Source organism: Ranitomeya imitator, chromosome 5 (assembly GCF_032444005.1).
Source record: "Ranitomeya imitator isolate aRanImi1 chromosome 5, aRanImi1.pri, whole genome shotgun sequence".
Lineage (NCBI taxonomy): Eukaryota > Metazoa > Chordata > Amphibia > Anura > Dendrobatidae > Ranitomeya > Ranitomeya imitator.
Window position 1 is genome coordinate 160,789,024 of NC_091286.1, and position 13,374 is coordinate 160,802,397.

Here is a 13,374-nt window from a genome sequence, read left to right on the forward strand (position 1 = left end):
AGAACAATATTGGCCTCTGGGCTTGTGTGCCACTCCTGACTCCTGTGTGCGTCATCTCTCACTCCGTGGGCCATAGAAAGCCTATTTTTTCTTTTATTTGTTTTCTAAATTCTCCCTGAAAAAATCATTTTATTTTATTTGGTTTCTAAATTCTTCCTGAAAAAATCATTTTATTCTATTATTTTTTTTCCCTAAAGTCTCCCTGAAAAAAAAAAAAAATCAAATCAGTGGGAGATTAATATTGCCCTTTCTGCTTGTGTGCCAGTCTTGACTCCTGGGTGTGCCATCTCTCTCTCTCTCTCCAATTGTGGGCCATAGAAAGCCTATTATTTTTTTAGCTTGATTTGGGTTCCAAAATCTACCTGAAAAAATCACTACATCAATCATTGGGAGAACAATATTGGCCTCTGGGTTTGTGTGCCACTCCTGACTCCTGTGTGCGTCATCTCTCACTCAGTGGGCCATAGAAAGCCTTTTTTTGTTTTATTTGTTTTCTAAATTCTCCCTGAAAAAATCATTTTATTTTATTTGGTTTCTAAATTCTTCCTGAAAAAATCATTTTATTCTATTATTTTTTTTTCCTAAAGTCTCCCTGAAAAAAAAAAAAAAAAATCAGTGGGAGATTAATATTGCCCTTTCTGCTTGTGTGCCAGTCTTGACTCCTGGGTGTGCCATCTCTCTCTCTCTCTCCAATTGTGGGCCATAGAAAGCCTATTATTTTTTTTAGCTTGATTTGGGTTCCAAAATCTACCTGAAAAAATTACTACATCAATCAGTGGGAGAAAAATATTGGCCTCTGGGCTTGTGTGCCACTCCTGACTCCTGTGTGCGTCATCTCTCACTCAGTGGGCCATAGAAAGCCTTTTTTTGTTTTATTTGTTTTCTAAATTCTCCCTGAAAAAATCATTTTATTTTATTTGGTTTCTAAATTCTTCCTGAAAAAATCATTTTATTCTATTATTTTTTTTTCCTAAAGTCTCCCTGAAAAAAAAAAAATCAAATCAGTGGGAGATTAATATTGCCCTTTCTGCTTGTGTGCCAGTCTTGACTCCTGCGTGTGCCATCTCTCTCTCTCTCTCTCCAATTGTGGGCCATAGAAAGCCTATTATTTTTTTAGCTTGATTTGGGTTCCAAAATCTACCTGAAAAAATCACTACATCAATCAGTGGGAGATATATATTGGCCTCTGGGCTTGTGTGCCACTCCTGACTCCTGTGTGCGTCATCTCTCACTCAGTGGGCCATAGAAAGCCTTTTTTTGTTTTATTTGTTTTCTAAATTCTCCCTGAAAAAATCATTTTATTTTATTTGGTTTCTAAATTCTTCCTGAAAAAATCATTTTATTCTATTATTTTTTTTTCCTAACGTCTCCCTGAAAAAAAAAAAAATCAAATCAGTGGGAGATTAATATTTACACTTGTGCTTCAGTGACAGTCCTGCGTGTGTGGCATCTCTCTCATTTGTTGCCACCAACAACAGAGTGTGTAACATTGTGCCTGATTTTCGTTGTGGTCTCACTCACCTGTAAAGGGGTAGCTAAATCATACTGAAGTTATAGCTCACCGTGTAAGTTGTGTGACAGCAACAAATACCGTTAGTTTGGTTACGTTTTTAAAACAATGAGGAAGTCTGGTGGAAGAGGTCGTGGCCGGGGGCGTTCATTGTCAGCTGGTAATGAGGGTAGTGGTAGTGGTGGAGCATCAGCTGGTCGTGGGAAAAAAAATATTGCACCTAAGTCTGGAGCTGTGGAGCCAGGTTCGTCGTCTGGCTACACAAGGCCTCGAACGCTCCCTTTTCTGGGAGTAGGAAAACCGCTTTTAAAGCCGGAGCAGCAAGAGCAAGTTTTGGCTTATCTTGCTGACTCAGCCTCTAGCTCTTTTGCCTCCTCTCGTGAAACTGGTAAATGTCAAAGCAGCGCGTAGTTAGTGGATGTTCACAGTCAGGGACAAGTCGCTTCCTTCTCCTCTTCAGCAAAAACAACAACAGAGAAGAATGCAGCAGGCGACACAACGGGTTACTCCATGGAGCTCTTTACACATACCGTCCCTGGCTTAGAAAGTGAAGCAGTTAACAGTCCATGCCCATTACAAGTTGAATCTGACATGGAGTGCACTGATGCACAGCCACAGCCAGACTACTATGCTGGTCCTTTGACTCAGACCACAACATTGCCCTCGCAGGGTGCTGATCAAGAATCAGACCCTGATGAGACTATGTTGCCCCATCACGAACGCTATACCACCGACCGACACGGTGACACAGACGAAGTTGCACACGAGCTACAAGAAGAGGTAATAGATGACCCAGTTCTTGACCCCGATTGGCAGCCATTGGGGGAACAGGGTGCAGGCGGCAGCAGTTCTGAAGCGGAGGAGGAGGGGCCACAGCAGGCATCAACATCGCAACAGGTTCCATCTGCCGGGCCCGTATCTTGCCCAAAACGCGTGGCAAAGCCAAAACCTGTTGGAGGACAGCGTGGCCATCCGGTTAAAGCTCAGTCTGCAATGCCTGAAAAGGTATCCGATGCTAGAAAGAGTGCAGTCTGGCATTTTTTTAAACAACATCCAATTGATCAGCGCAAAGTCATCTGTCAAAAATGTTCAACTACCTTAAGCAGAGGACAGAATCTGAAAAGTCTCAATACAAGTTGCATGCATAGACATTTAACCACCATGCATTTGCAAGCCTGGACTAACTACCAAACATCCCTTAAGGTTGTAGCACCCTCGGCCAATGAAGCTAGTCAGCAACGCAACATCCCTTCTGGCAGTGTAGGGCCACCATTTTCCGCACCACCTGCAGTATCTGTGCAGGTTTCTTTGCCAGGCCAAAGCAGTCAGGGTCAGGGAATCACCAGTTTCGTAGTAGGAAACACTGCATCTAGTGCACTGGCGGCAACAATACCATCTCCCACCGTCTCTCAGTCTGCCATGTCCACCGGCACCCCCGCTAGTTCCACGATCTCCAGCTCTCCAGTCCAGCTCACCCTACATGAGACTATGGTTAGAAAAAGGAAGTACTTAGCCTCGCATCCGCGTACACAGGGTTTGAACGCCCACATAGCTAGACTAATCTCGTTAGAGATGATGCCCTACCGGTTAGTTGAAAGCGAAGCTTTCAAAGCCCTGATGGACTACGCTGTACCACGCTACGAGCTACCCAGTCGACACTTTTTTTTCCAGAAAAGCCATCCCAGCCCTCCACCAGCATGTTAAAGAGCGCATCGTCCATGCACTCAGGCAATCTGTGAGCACAAAGGTGCACCTGACAACAGATGCATGGACCAGTAGGCATGGCCAGGGACGTTACGTGTCCATCACGGCACACTGGGTGAATGTTGTGGATGCAGGGTCCACAGGGGACAGCAAGTTTGGGACAGTTCTGCCTAGCCCACGGTCTAGGAAACAGTTGGCTGTAGCCGTTCGCACCCCCTCCTCCTCCTCTTCGTCCTCCTGCAGAAGCGAGAGCTCGTCCACAGACCGCAGTCGCACAACCACTCCATCCGCAGCTGCCACTGTTGCACACCAGGTCTCCCATTATGGGGCAGCTACTGGCAAACGTCAGCAGGCTGTATTGGCTATGAAGTGTTTGGGCGACAACAGACACACCGCGGAAGTTCTGTCCGAGTTCTTGCAGAAAGAAACGCAGTCGTGGCTGGGCACTGTAGATCTTGAGGCAGGCAAGGTAGTGAGTGATAACGGAAGGAATTTCATGGCTGCCATCTCCCTTTCCCAACTGAAACACATTCCTTGCCTGGCTCACACCTTAAACCTGGTGGTGCAGTGCTTCCTGAAAAGTTATCCGGGGTTATCCGACCTGCTCCTCAAAGTGCGTGGACTTTGCTCACATATCCGCCGTTCGCCCGTACACTCCAGCCGTATGCAGACCTATCAGCGTTCTTTGAACCTTCCCCAGCATCGCCTAATCATAGACGTTGCAACAAGGTGGAACTCAACACTGCACATGCTTCAGAGACTGTGCGAACAGAGGCGGGCTGTTATGTTTTTGTGGGAGGATACACATACACGGGCAGGCAGTAGGATGGCAGACATGGAGTTGTCAGGTGTGCAGTTGTCGAAGATTCAAGACATGTGTCAAGTCCTTGAGTGTTTTGAGGAATGCACACGGCTGGTTAGTGCAGACAACGCCATAATAAGCATGAGCATCCCCCTAATGCGTCTGCTGATGCAAAGTTTGACGCACATAAAGGATCAGGCGTCTGCAGCTGAGGAAGAGGAAAGCCTTGATGACAGTCAGCCATTGTCTGGCCAGGGCAGTATACAGGACGAGTTAGCGGGCGAAGAGGAGGAGGAGGACGAGGAGGATGATGGGGATGATTATATTTTTAATGAGGAAGCTTTTCCGGGGCCACTGGAAATTGGTGGCGCGGCAAGGCCGGGTTCTGGTTTTTGGAGGGACACAAGTGACGTGGATTTGCCTGAAACTGCCCCTCAACCAAGCACAACCGCAGATTTGAGAACTGGAACTTTGGCCCACATGGCGGATTATGCCTTACGTATCCTCAAAAGGGACACACGCATAACTAAAATGATGAACCATGACGATTACTGGTTGGCCTGCCTCCTTGATCCTCGCTATAAAGGCAAATTGCAAAATATAATGCCACATGAGAACTTGGAACTAATATTAGCAACCAAACAATCAACTCTTGTTGACCGTTTGCTTCTGGCATTCCCTGCACACAGCGCCCGTGATCGTTCTCACACGAGCTGCAGGGGCCAGCAGACCAGAGGAGTTAGAGGGGCAGAAATCAGAAGTGGCGTTGGCCAGAGGGGTTTTCTGACCAGGTTGTGGAGTGATTTTGCTATAACCGCAGACAGGACAGGTACTGCAGCATCAATTCAAAGTGACAGGAGACAACATTTGTCCAGTATGGTTACAAACTATTTTTCATCCCTTATCGATGTTCTCCCTCAACCGTCATTCCCATTTGATTACTGGGCATCAAAATTAGACACCTGGCCAGAATTGGCAGAATATGCATTGCAGGAGCTTGCTTGCCCGGCAGCTAGTGTCCTATCAGAAAGAGTATTCAGTGCTGCAGGTTCAATACTAACAGAAAAAAGGACACGTCTGGCTACCCAAAATGTAGATGATCTAACCTTCATTAAAATGAACCACAACTGGATTTCGAAATCTTTTGCCCCACCTTGCCCGGCTGACACCTAGCTTTCCTATGAAAAGGTCTTGCCTGTGGACTATTCTGAATGCCTTTTCCAATCTCGTAATTTTCTGCACCTGATTGTCCAGCATACGACATGTTTACACCTCACTAAATGGCCAAACTCCCCACACGGGGCCGTGGTATCGACACTTGGCGACAGCATCCGTGAGAGTGCTGTTTGTCTGAAGAGGTGGGTGTGCCCGCTTTTGGTCGACGGCACTGCCACTGGGTCCCTCCTAGTACAATAAAGTGTCTCTGGCGGTGGTGGTGCGCACCCAACGTCAGACACACCGTTGTAATATGAGGGGCCCTGGGCCTGTACCGCCGGCCACAAGACAGTTCCCCCCCCCCCCAGCTCAAACAGTGCTCTACCACTTGCAAAATTATCTCACAGCTCCACCAATGTTTAGTCTATGCGCTGACATCCTTCAATACCTGCCACTGACAATACCATTGTATTGACATTTTTGTTATGTTAGGCCTTCGAAGCCTGTCTGCGGTCACTCCTTCCACTATGCCTCCACTGACCACACCACTGCTGCCCGTGTACCCCTGGAAACAATTTAAAATTGCCTACAGCCAGCCCAATTTTTTTATTTTAGGCCTTCGATGCCTGTCTGCGGTCCATTCTTTCTACTACTACTACACTGACCAGGCCACTGCTGCCCGTGTACCCCTGGAACCAATTTAAAATTGCCTACAGCCATGTGTTATTATTTTAGGCCTTCGATGCCTGTCTGCGGTCACTCCTTCCACTAGGCCTCCACTGACCACACCACTGCTGCCCGTGTACCCCTAGAACCTATTTATAATTGCATAGAGCATCCTTTTTTTAATAGTAGGCGTACAAAGTCTGTCTGCGGTTCACTATTGAAATTGTCCTCCACTGCCCAGAGCAGTGCAGCTTGTGTACCCCTGTAACTTTTTTCTGCTGCAGTGAGCCACATTTTTGGTTTGAGTCCTACTACCTGTGTCTGTCTGCGCCACTCAATTCAGCTGTGCTCCTCTGAAAAAAGCTGAGCGTCAATAGTCTTGTTTTCAGCCTCTAGGAATTTTAAAACTGCATTGGGTGTACAACTTTGGTAGGGCCTACTGACGGTGTCTGCCTCCCCAAGGGGTTGCCCAGGTTTCCTCTCCATTGCTTCAATCTTCATGCTCTCGTTTAGTAGTTGTTGGAAACTACGCTGCATTAGGCCTACAAATTGGGTATGGGGTGTAGAGAGATGGTGTGTTCCACTCCAAGGTGTTCTCCAGGTTGCCTTTCCTGAGCTTCAATCTTCATGCTCTCGTTTAGTAGTTGTTGGAAACTACACTGCATTAGGCCTACAAATTGGGTATGGGGTGCAGAGAGATGGTGTGTTCCACTCCAAGGTGTTCTCCAGGTTGCCTTTCCTGAGCTTCGATCTTCTGGCTCTCTTTTAGTAGTTGTTGGAAACTACACTGCATTAGGCCTACAAATTGGGTATGGGGTGTAGAGAGATCGTGTGTTCCACTCCAAGGTGTTCTCCAGGTTGCCTTTCCTGAGCTTCGATCTTCTGGCTCTCGTTTAGTAGTTGTTGGAAACTACACTGCATTAGGCCTACAAATTGGGTATGGGGTGTAGAGAGATGGTGTGTTCCACTCCAAGGTGTTCCCCAGGTTTCCTCTCCATTGCTTCGATCTTCATGCTCTCGTTTAGTAGTTGTTGGAAACTACGCTGCATTAGGCCTACAAATTGGGTATGGGGTGTAGAGAGATGGTGTGTTCCACTCCAAGGTGTTCTCCAGGTTGCCTTTCCTGAGCTTCAATCTTCATGCTCTCGTTTAGTAGTTGTTGGAAACTACGCTGCATTAGGCCTACAAATTGGGTATGGGGTGTAGAGAGATGGTGTGTTCCACTCCAAGGTGTTCTCCAGGTTGCCTTTCCTGAGCTTCAATCTTCATGCTCTCGTTTAGTAGTTGTTAGAAAACTACGCTGCATTAGGCCTACAAATTGGGTATGGGGTGTAGAGAGATGGTGTGTTCCACTCCAAGGTGTTCTCCAGGTTGCCTTTCCTGAGCTTCAATCTTCATGCTCTCGTTTAGTAGTTGCTGGAAACTACACTGCATTAGGCCTACAAATTGGGTATGGGGTGTAGAGAGATGGTGTGTTCCACTCCAAGGTGTTCCCCAGGTTTCGTCCACATTGCTTCGGTCTTCCGACTCTCGTTTAGTAGTTGTAGAAAACTACACTGCATTAGGCCTACAAATTGGGTATGGGGTGTAGAGAGATGGTGTGTTCCACTCCAAGGTGTTCCCCAGGTTTCCTCTCCATTGCTTCGATCTTCATGCTCTCGTTTAGTAGTTGTTGGAAACTACGCTGCATTAGGCCTACAAATTGGGTATGGGGTGTAGAGAGATGGTGTGTTCCACTCCAAGGTGTTCTCCAGGTTGCCTTTCCTGAGCTTCAATCTTCATGCTCTCGTTTAGTAGTTGTTGGAAACTACGCTGCATTAGGCCTACAAATTGGGTATGGGGTGTAGAGAGATGGTGTGTTCCACTCCAAGGTGTTCTCCAGGTTGCCTTTCCTGAGCTTCAATCTTCATGCTCTCGTTTAGTAGTTGTTGGAAACTACGCTGCATTAGGCCTACAAATTGGGTATGGGGTGTAGAGAGATGGTGTGTTCCACTCCAAGGTGTTCTCCAGGTTGCCTTTCCTGTTGTGAATTCTGTGGCTGAATTCACTCCTGTGGTCACAAGTGGTACTGCAGCTTCTGAGCTTCCTCCCTCAGGTGTTCTGGTGAGCTCGTTGGCTGCTTTGTTATTTAACTCCACCTGATTCTGTCTTCCTTGCTCCTTGTCAATGTTCCAGTGTTGGATCTGAGCTTCTGGATCTTTCCTGTGGCCTGCTGCTCTGCTTAGATAAGTGCTTTTTGCTTTTGTTGCTACTTTTTCTGTCTAGATTGTCTATTCGTTTTTGCTGGAAGCTCTGAGACGAAAAGGGTGTACCGCCGTGCCGTTAGTTCGGCACGGTGGGTCTTTTTGCCCCCTTTGCGTGGTTTTTTTGCTTTAGGGTTTTTTGTAGACTGCAAAGTTCTCTTTGCTATCCTCGCTCTATCTAGAATATCGGGCCTCACTTTGCTGAATCTATTTCATCCCTACGTTTGTCTTTTCATCTTGCTAACAGTCATTATATGTGGGGGGCTGCCTTTTCCTTTGGGGTATTTCTCAAGGCAAGTCAGGCTTGTTTTTCTATCTTCAGGCTAGTCAGCTCCTCAGGCTGTGCCGAGTTGCATAGGTAGTGACAGGCGCAATCCACAGCTGCCTTTAGTTGTGTTTAGGATAGGTTCAGGTATTGCGGTCTACAGAGATTCCACGTCTCAGAGCTCGTTCTATTGTTTTTGGGTTATTGTCAGATCACTGTATGTGCTCTGATTGCTGGCACACTGTGTCACTGGGTTGCCTACATAACACTTTCCTGAGCTTCGATCTTCTGGCTCGCGTTTAGTAGTTGTTGGAAACTACACTGCTTTAGGCCTACAAATTGGGTATGGGGTGTAGAGAGATGGTGTGTTCCACTCCAAGGTGTTCCACAGGTTTCGTCCACATTGCTTCGGTCTTCCGACTCTCGTTTAGTAGTTGTAGAAAACTACACTGCATTAGGCCTACAAATTGGGTATGGGGTGTAGAGAGATGGTGTGTTCCACTCCAAGGTGTTCCCCAGGTTTCCTCTCCATTGCTTCAATCTTCATGCTCTCGTTTAGTAGTTGTTGGAAACTACGCTGCATTAGGCCTACAAATTGGGTATGGGGTGTAGAGAGATGGTGTGTTACACTCCAAGGTGTTCTCCAGGTTGCCTTTCCTGAGCTTCTATCTTCAGGTTCTCATTAAATTGTGGTTAAATGGAACAACTGCATTTGGCGTACTAGTTGGTTTGGGGCCTACTATCGGTGTCTGCCACTCCTTGCTGTTCTCCTCCACTGAACAAAGCTGTGCCGCCTGTTTACTACGGTTGCCAATTTTGAACTGCATTTCGACTACTTACTGATTTGGCCCTACTCTCTGTGTCAGCCTCTCATTCCAGTTGTCCTCCACTGCAATGCCCCCTGGTTAGTCCTGTGTTACGAATTTTGAACTGCATTTAGCCAACTTTATTCTTTGGGCCTATATCTGTGTTTCCTCCTCATCCTGCCCATTGCCCAGCCAGTGATAGATGAGTCTGCTGGTACATTGACCCATAACGCAAAATTCCCCGTGCACGCTACACAGCAAGATTGTGACCCTGCTGAAAGTCAGGTTCCTCTTCCCACATACCATACCACCTTACACGGGGACAAAGAGGAAGGTGCAGATGAAAGTGCAGGTTCCTTCATCAGGTGGGGGGAGGAATACTAGTTGGCGACGTCACTGGTACAGGGCCTCTCATAGTACGCAAAAGTGTTGCTGCCGGTGGGAGGCGCCCCCGCCGTGCAAACACACCGCTGTACTTTGAGGGGCCCTGTGCCAGTGCCAATGCCAACGAGTGGGCCCCCCCTGCTTGCTCAGGATCACAGCACTTGCAAAGTTTAAATACTTACCTCTCCCTGCTCCCCTGCCGTGACGTGGTCCAGATTTACTGGGCCCACTAATTACTTGAACCAGCCCTACCCCCCACAACTTTAGCCAAATGACCCCCAATTTCAAATGCCTTCCAATTATTATAAGGTAAGTTACGATTGACAAGCTTCTTTAACAAGAATGGATGTTTTTGCCATTAAAATGGGCAGTGTAGGTGTTTTCCTGGCCTCCACTCACTGCCGACTATGCTCCCCCATTGACTTGCATTGGGTTTCGTGTTTCGGGCGATACCCGACTTTTCGCGATAATCGGCCGATTCCACTCGACTCGACTTCTAAGATAGTCGGGTTTTGCGAAACACGGCTCGACTCTAAAAAGGTCAAGGTTGCTCAACCCTAATTATTACTAAAGGAGATTAAATTGATTCATAATCTCTTTGTGATTCCTAACTGTACAGATTGAAGTCTCTGAAGGTCAATTCACTTGAGGTTATACTTTGATGATTAACTGTTCTTTTACATTTTTAGGCAATGTACTTAATACAATAGCAATATCAGCAATAGTAATAGTATTAGTATTCCTTTATATAGAGTGTTTGATGTGACATTTAAATAAATATTTAATTTAAAAGGCTTTGAAGAGATTATTATTTTAAAAAATGATAAACAAAAAACTACCATTTTTGGACAATGCTCTGTCTAATTTTGTAGCATATTCCCGGACTGTACAATTATTGATTCTATCGTTTTGTTATAATACATGTAACTGTATAAAATATAAATTTGTTTTTTTAGATTTTGCATCTCGCTATCCTACTTTATGGACAGAGCAAGTGAAAAGTAGACAAAATAGAACTCACAGAAATTCAGGTAAGGCAAACTTATATTTAAAAATAAGTGGTAAATTATAGTTGCATTCAGTCCATTAAAAGACCGTAACATAAAAATCGCTCATAGCCATCCCAAGAGGACTCAGAAGTGAATGACTCTCAAGTGTGCAATCTATCAGCAAAACATTTACCCAAGCTTAAACCGATGTTCTAGTCAGAGGCTTCTCATTTTTGCGCTCATGTAATTTCAATCTCTACCACAATATATGATACTGCGCTTGGGGTTCGGTTGTCAATAAATTTACCCACTTACTTGTTTCAAGTGCTTCACAGGGATTTGCAGTGATCAGCGCTTACCCTAGTCTCTGTGAGAGTACGTTCTTGTGCCTGGATCTCCGAGGAATTAGTCCAACTGGTGTGCATTGGGCATGCAGGGGATCATGTAGGGCTTGCTAGTGCTAGTGCGGGAGCGTGCCACAGCTGTGCGATAACACGGGAGCCTCGGCCGAAGGCGTCCCTAGTTACAGCTGGAGGAAATGGCTGCCGGTACCTGCTCGCGCGTGCCTGAATGTGACGTCACACAGCTATGGAGCGGCGTTAGGACCAATAGAGGAGGGTAACCAAGGCGTTTCGAAGGTGAACGACCTTCTTCATCAGGGTTAATACCCGTCTCTCCATCTCCTCCATATATACCTTCTGATAGCGCTACTAATCCCACCCTTAACCCGCCCTATTCAGCCATGGTATTCAATCCACGTACTTCTATATGTGCTACTGCAGCCACTGCCGTACTCTAGATTTATCCACTTACATTAATTATATTTTATAGATACGTGAAAAAAAATATATATACATATATACCACTAAGTCGGCAGATGAACTTTAAAGGCCAGTTTTTGCAAACAAACATGCAGTGGATAAATCTAGAGTATGGTAGTGGCTGCAGTAGCACATAGAAGTACGTGGATTGAATACCAGGGCTGAATAGGGCGGGTTAAGGGCGGGATTAGTAGTGCCCTAAGGTATATATGGAGGAGATGGAGTGATGGGCTTTAACCCTGATGAAGAAGGTCGTTCACCTTCGAATCACGTTGGTTACCCTCCTCTTTTGGTCCTAACGCCGCTCCGTAGCTGTGTGACTTCACATTCTGGCACGCGCGAGCAGGTACCGGCAGCCATTTCCTCCAGCTGTAACTAGGGACACCTTCGGCCGAGGCTCCCATGTTATCGCACAGCTGTGGCGCACTCCCCACTCCTGCACTAGCACTAACAAGCCCTACACGATCCCCTGCATGCCCAACGCACACCAGTTGGACTAATTCCTCGGAGATCCAGGCACAAGAACGTACTCTCACGGATACTAGGGTAAGCGCTGATCAATTATCCATAGAACTTGGAGAACACTGGGTGGTGATGTTTTATGCCATGTCCGCTTTGCACATGCATCACTGATATACCTACATTAAAAGAAGCTTCCCTGTGAAGCACTTGAAACAAGTAAGTGGGTAAATTTATTGACAACCTAACCCCAAGCGCGGTATCATATATTGTGGTAGTTATTTATACATTTACAGGATTGGCACATATCCTGCTACTGATCCCAGCAGCTAGGGGCGGTTTTTTCTTGTCCTATACTAATTTCTCTCTCTTTGGAGAGCTATCGATCTACCTTGTGGCGAGTGCCAGTGTGATTATTTGTTTGTAATTTCAATCTCTACCAGACCTTTTAAGATATTAACACATTGTCTAGAAATCTTACTGTTAGGAAACATTTTCTTTTCAGAAAATGCTGTTTCAGAAGAGTTGAATTTAATATACCATAATGATACAGGTATAGCCTAGTCTAATACTAATCCTATTTTTTGAAACAGATTGCTTTTTCAGGGGATCGAGGTTCGACATTTCAGGGTCTAACAAGTGCATGTCAACCTAATATTATAGCCATATTTTTTCTGAACAGATTATTGTTTCTACATTACAAAATAATTATGTTGATACTCGAGAGACAGGTGACATCAATTATTCATCTTCCTTTACTGCTAAAACCCATGATTTCAATAACTTTTAGACCACTGTGTTTAGATAGATTTCAGGAGTTGGTCAAGGAACAAATTGGTATCTCTACATACTCATAATAAACAGCATAATATCTGTAGTAAACAAAACCTTACTGGAAATGAAAAAACTCAAACTCAAGACTGCCGTGACCTTGTTGCTTAAACAAGATCTTACTAAACTTGTACAGTAAGGATCAGCCCTGAATATACTTAATAAGAAAGAAATTGGATATATAATTATTGAACAGCCCACCATTACTCTTTCTTATTCCTTTCCTAAAATTCATAAAGAAGGTTTTCCTCCCCCTTCCTGCCCAATAATTGTTTGCATTTGATCCCTAAATGAGAAGTTGTGTGAATGGGTGGATAGATAGCCCTCTTCAGCACTTGATTGAATTTATTCCCGGGCATTTCAAGCACACAACACATGTCTTATTGGCCTTAAATCAATTTAAATGGAAGCATAATTTTGTATGGTTAATGGCTGATGTATGCTCACTGTATATGTCCATACCACATGATTTGACATTAATATTGGTACAATGATTTTTCCATACTTATAGTGAGTACACAACAGATGTAAAATCCTTTCTGATTTCTGCAATTCATTTTTTGCTGAAAAATAACTATTTTTCATATGAATCACAATTTTATTTACAGAAGTCTGGTGTTTCGATGGGGGCTAAATTTTCCCCATCAGTAGCAAATATATATATGGCATGGTGTGAATTCAAATTCTTTCATTGTTCCCATTTTCAACTTATGAGACATATTGTCGGGTGTGGCCTTTA

General features: G+C 45.2%; 1 protein-coding gene across 3 annotated transcripts in view; it reads left to right on the plus strand.

Moving 5' to 3' along the window:
* The window catches only part of SMOC2 (SPARC related modular calcium binding 2), a 642,212-nt gene that overhangs the window by 209,394 nt on the left and 419,444 nt on the right, over window positions 1–13,374 (plus strand). For all 3 annotated transcript variants that reach the window (XM_069769272.1, XM_069769273.1, XM_069769271.1), the window contains exon 7: window positions 10,492–10,566. In XM_069769272.1, the coding sequence (XP_069625373.1) occupies window positions 10,492–10,566 (75 nt within the window). The remainder of the gene's footprint in view (window positions 1–10,491; window positions 10,567–13,374) is intronic.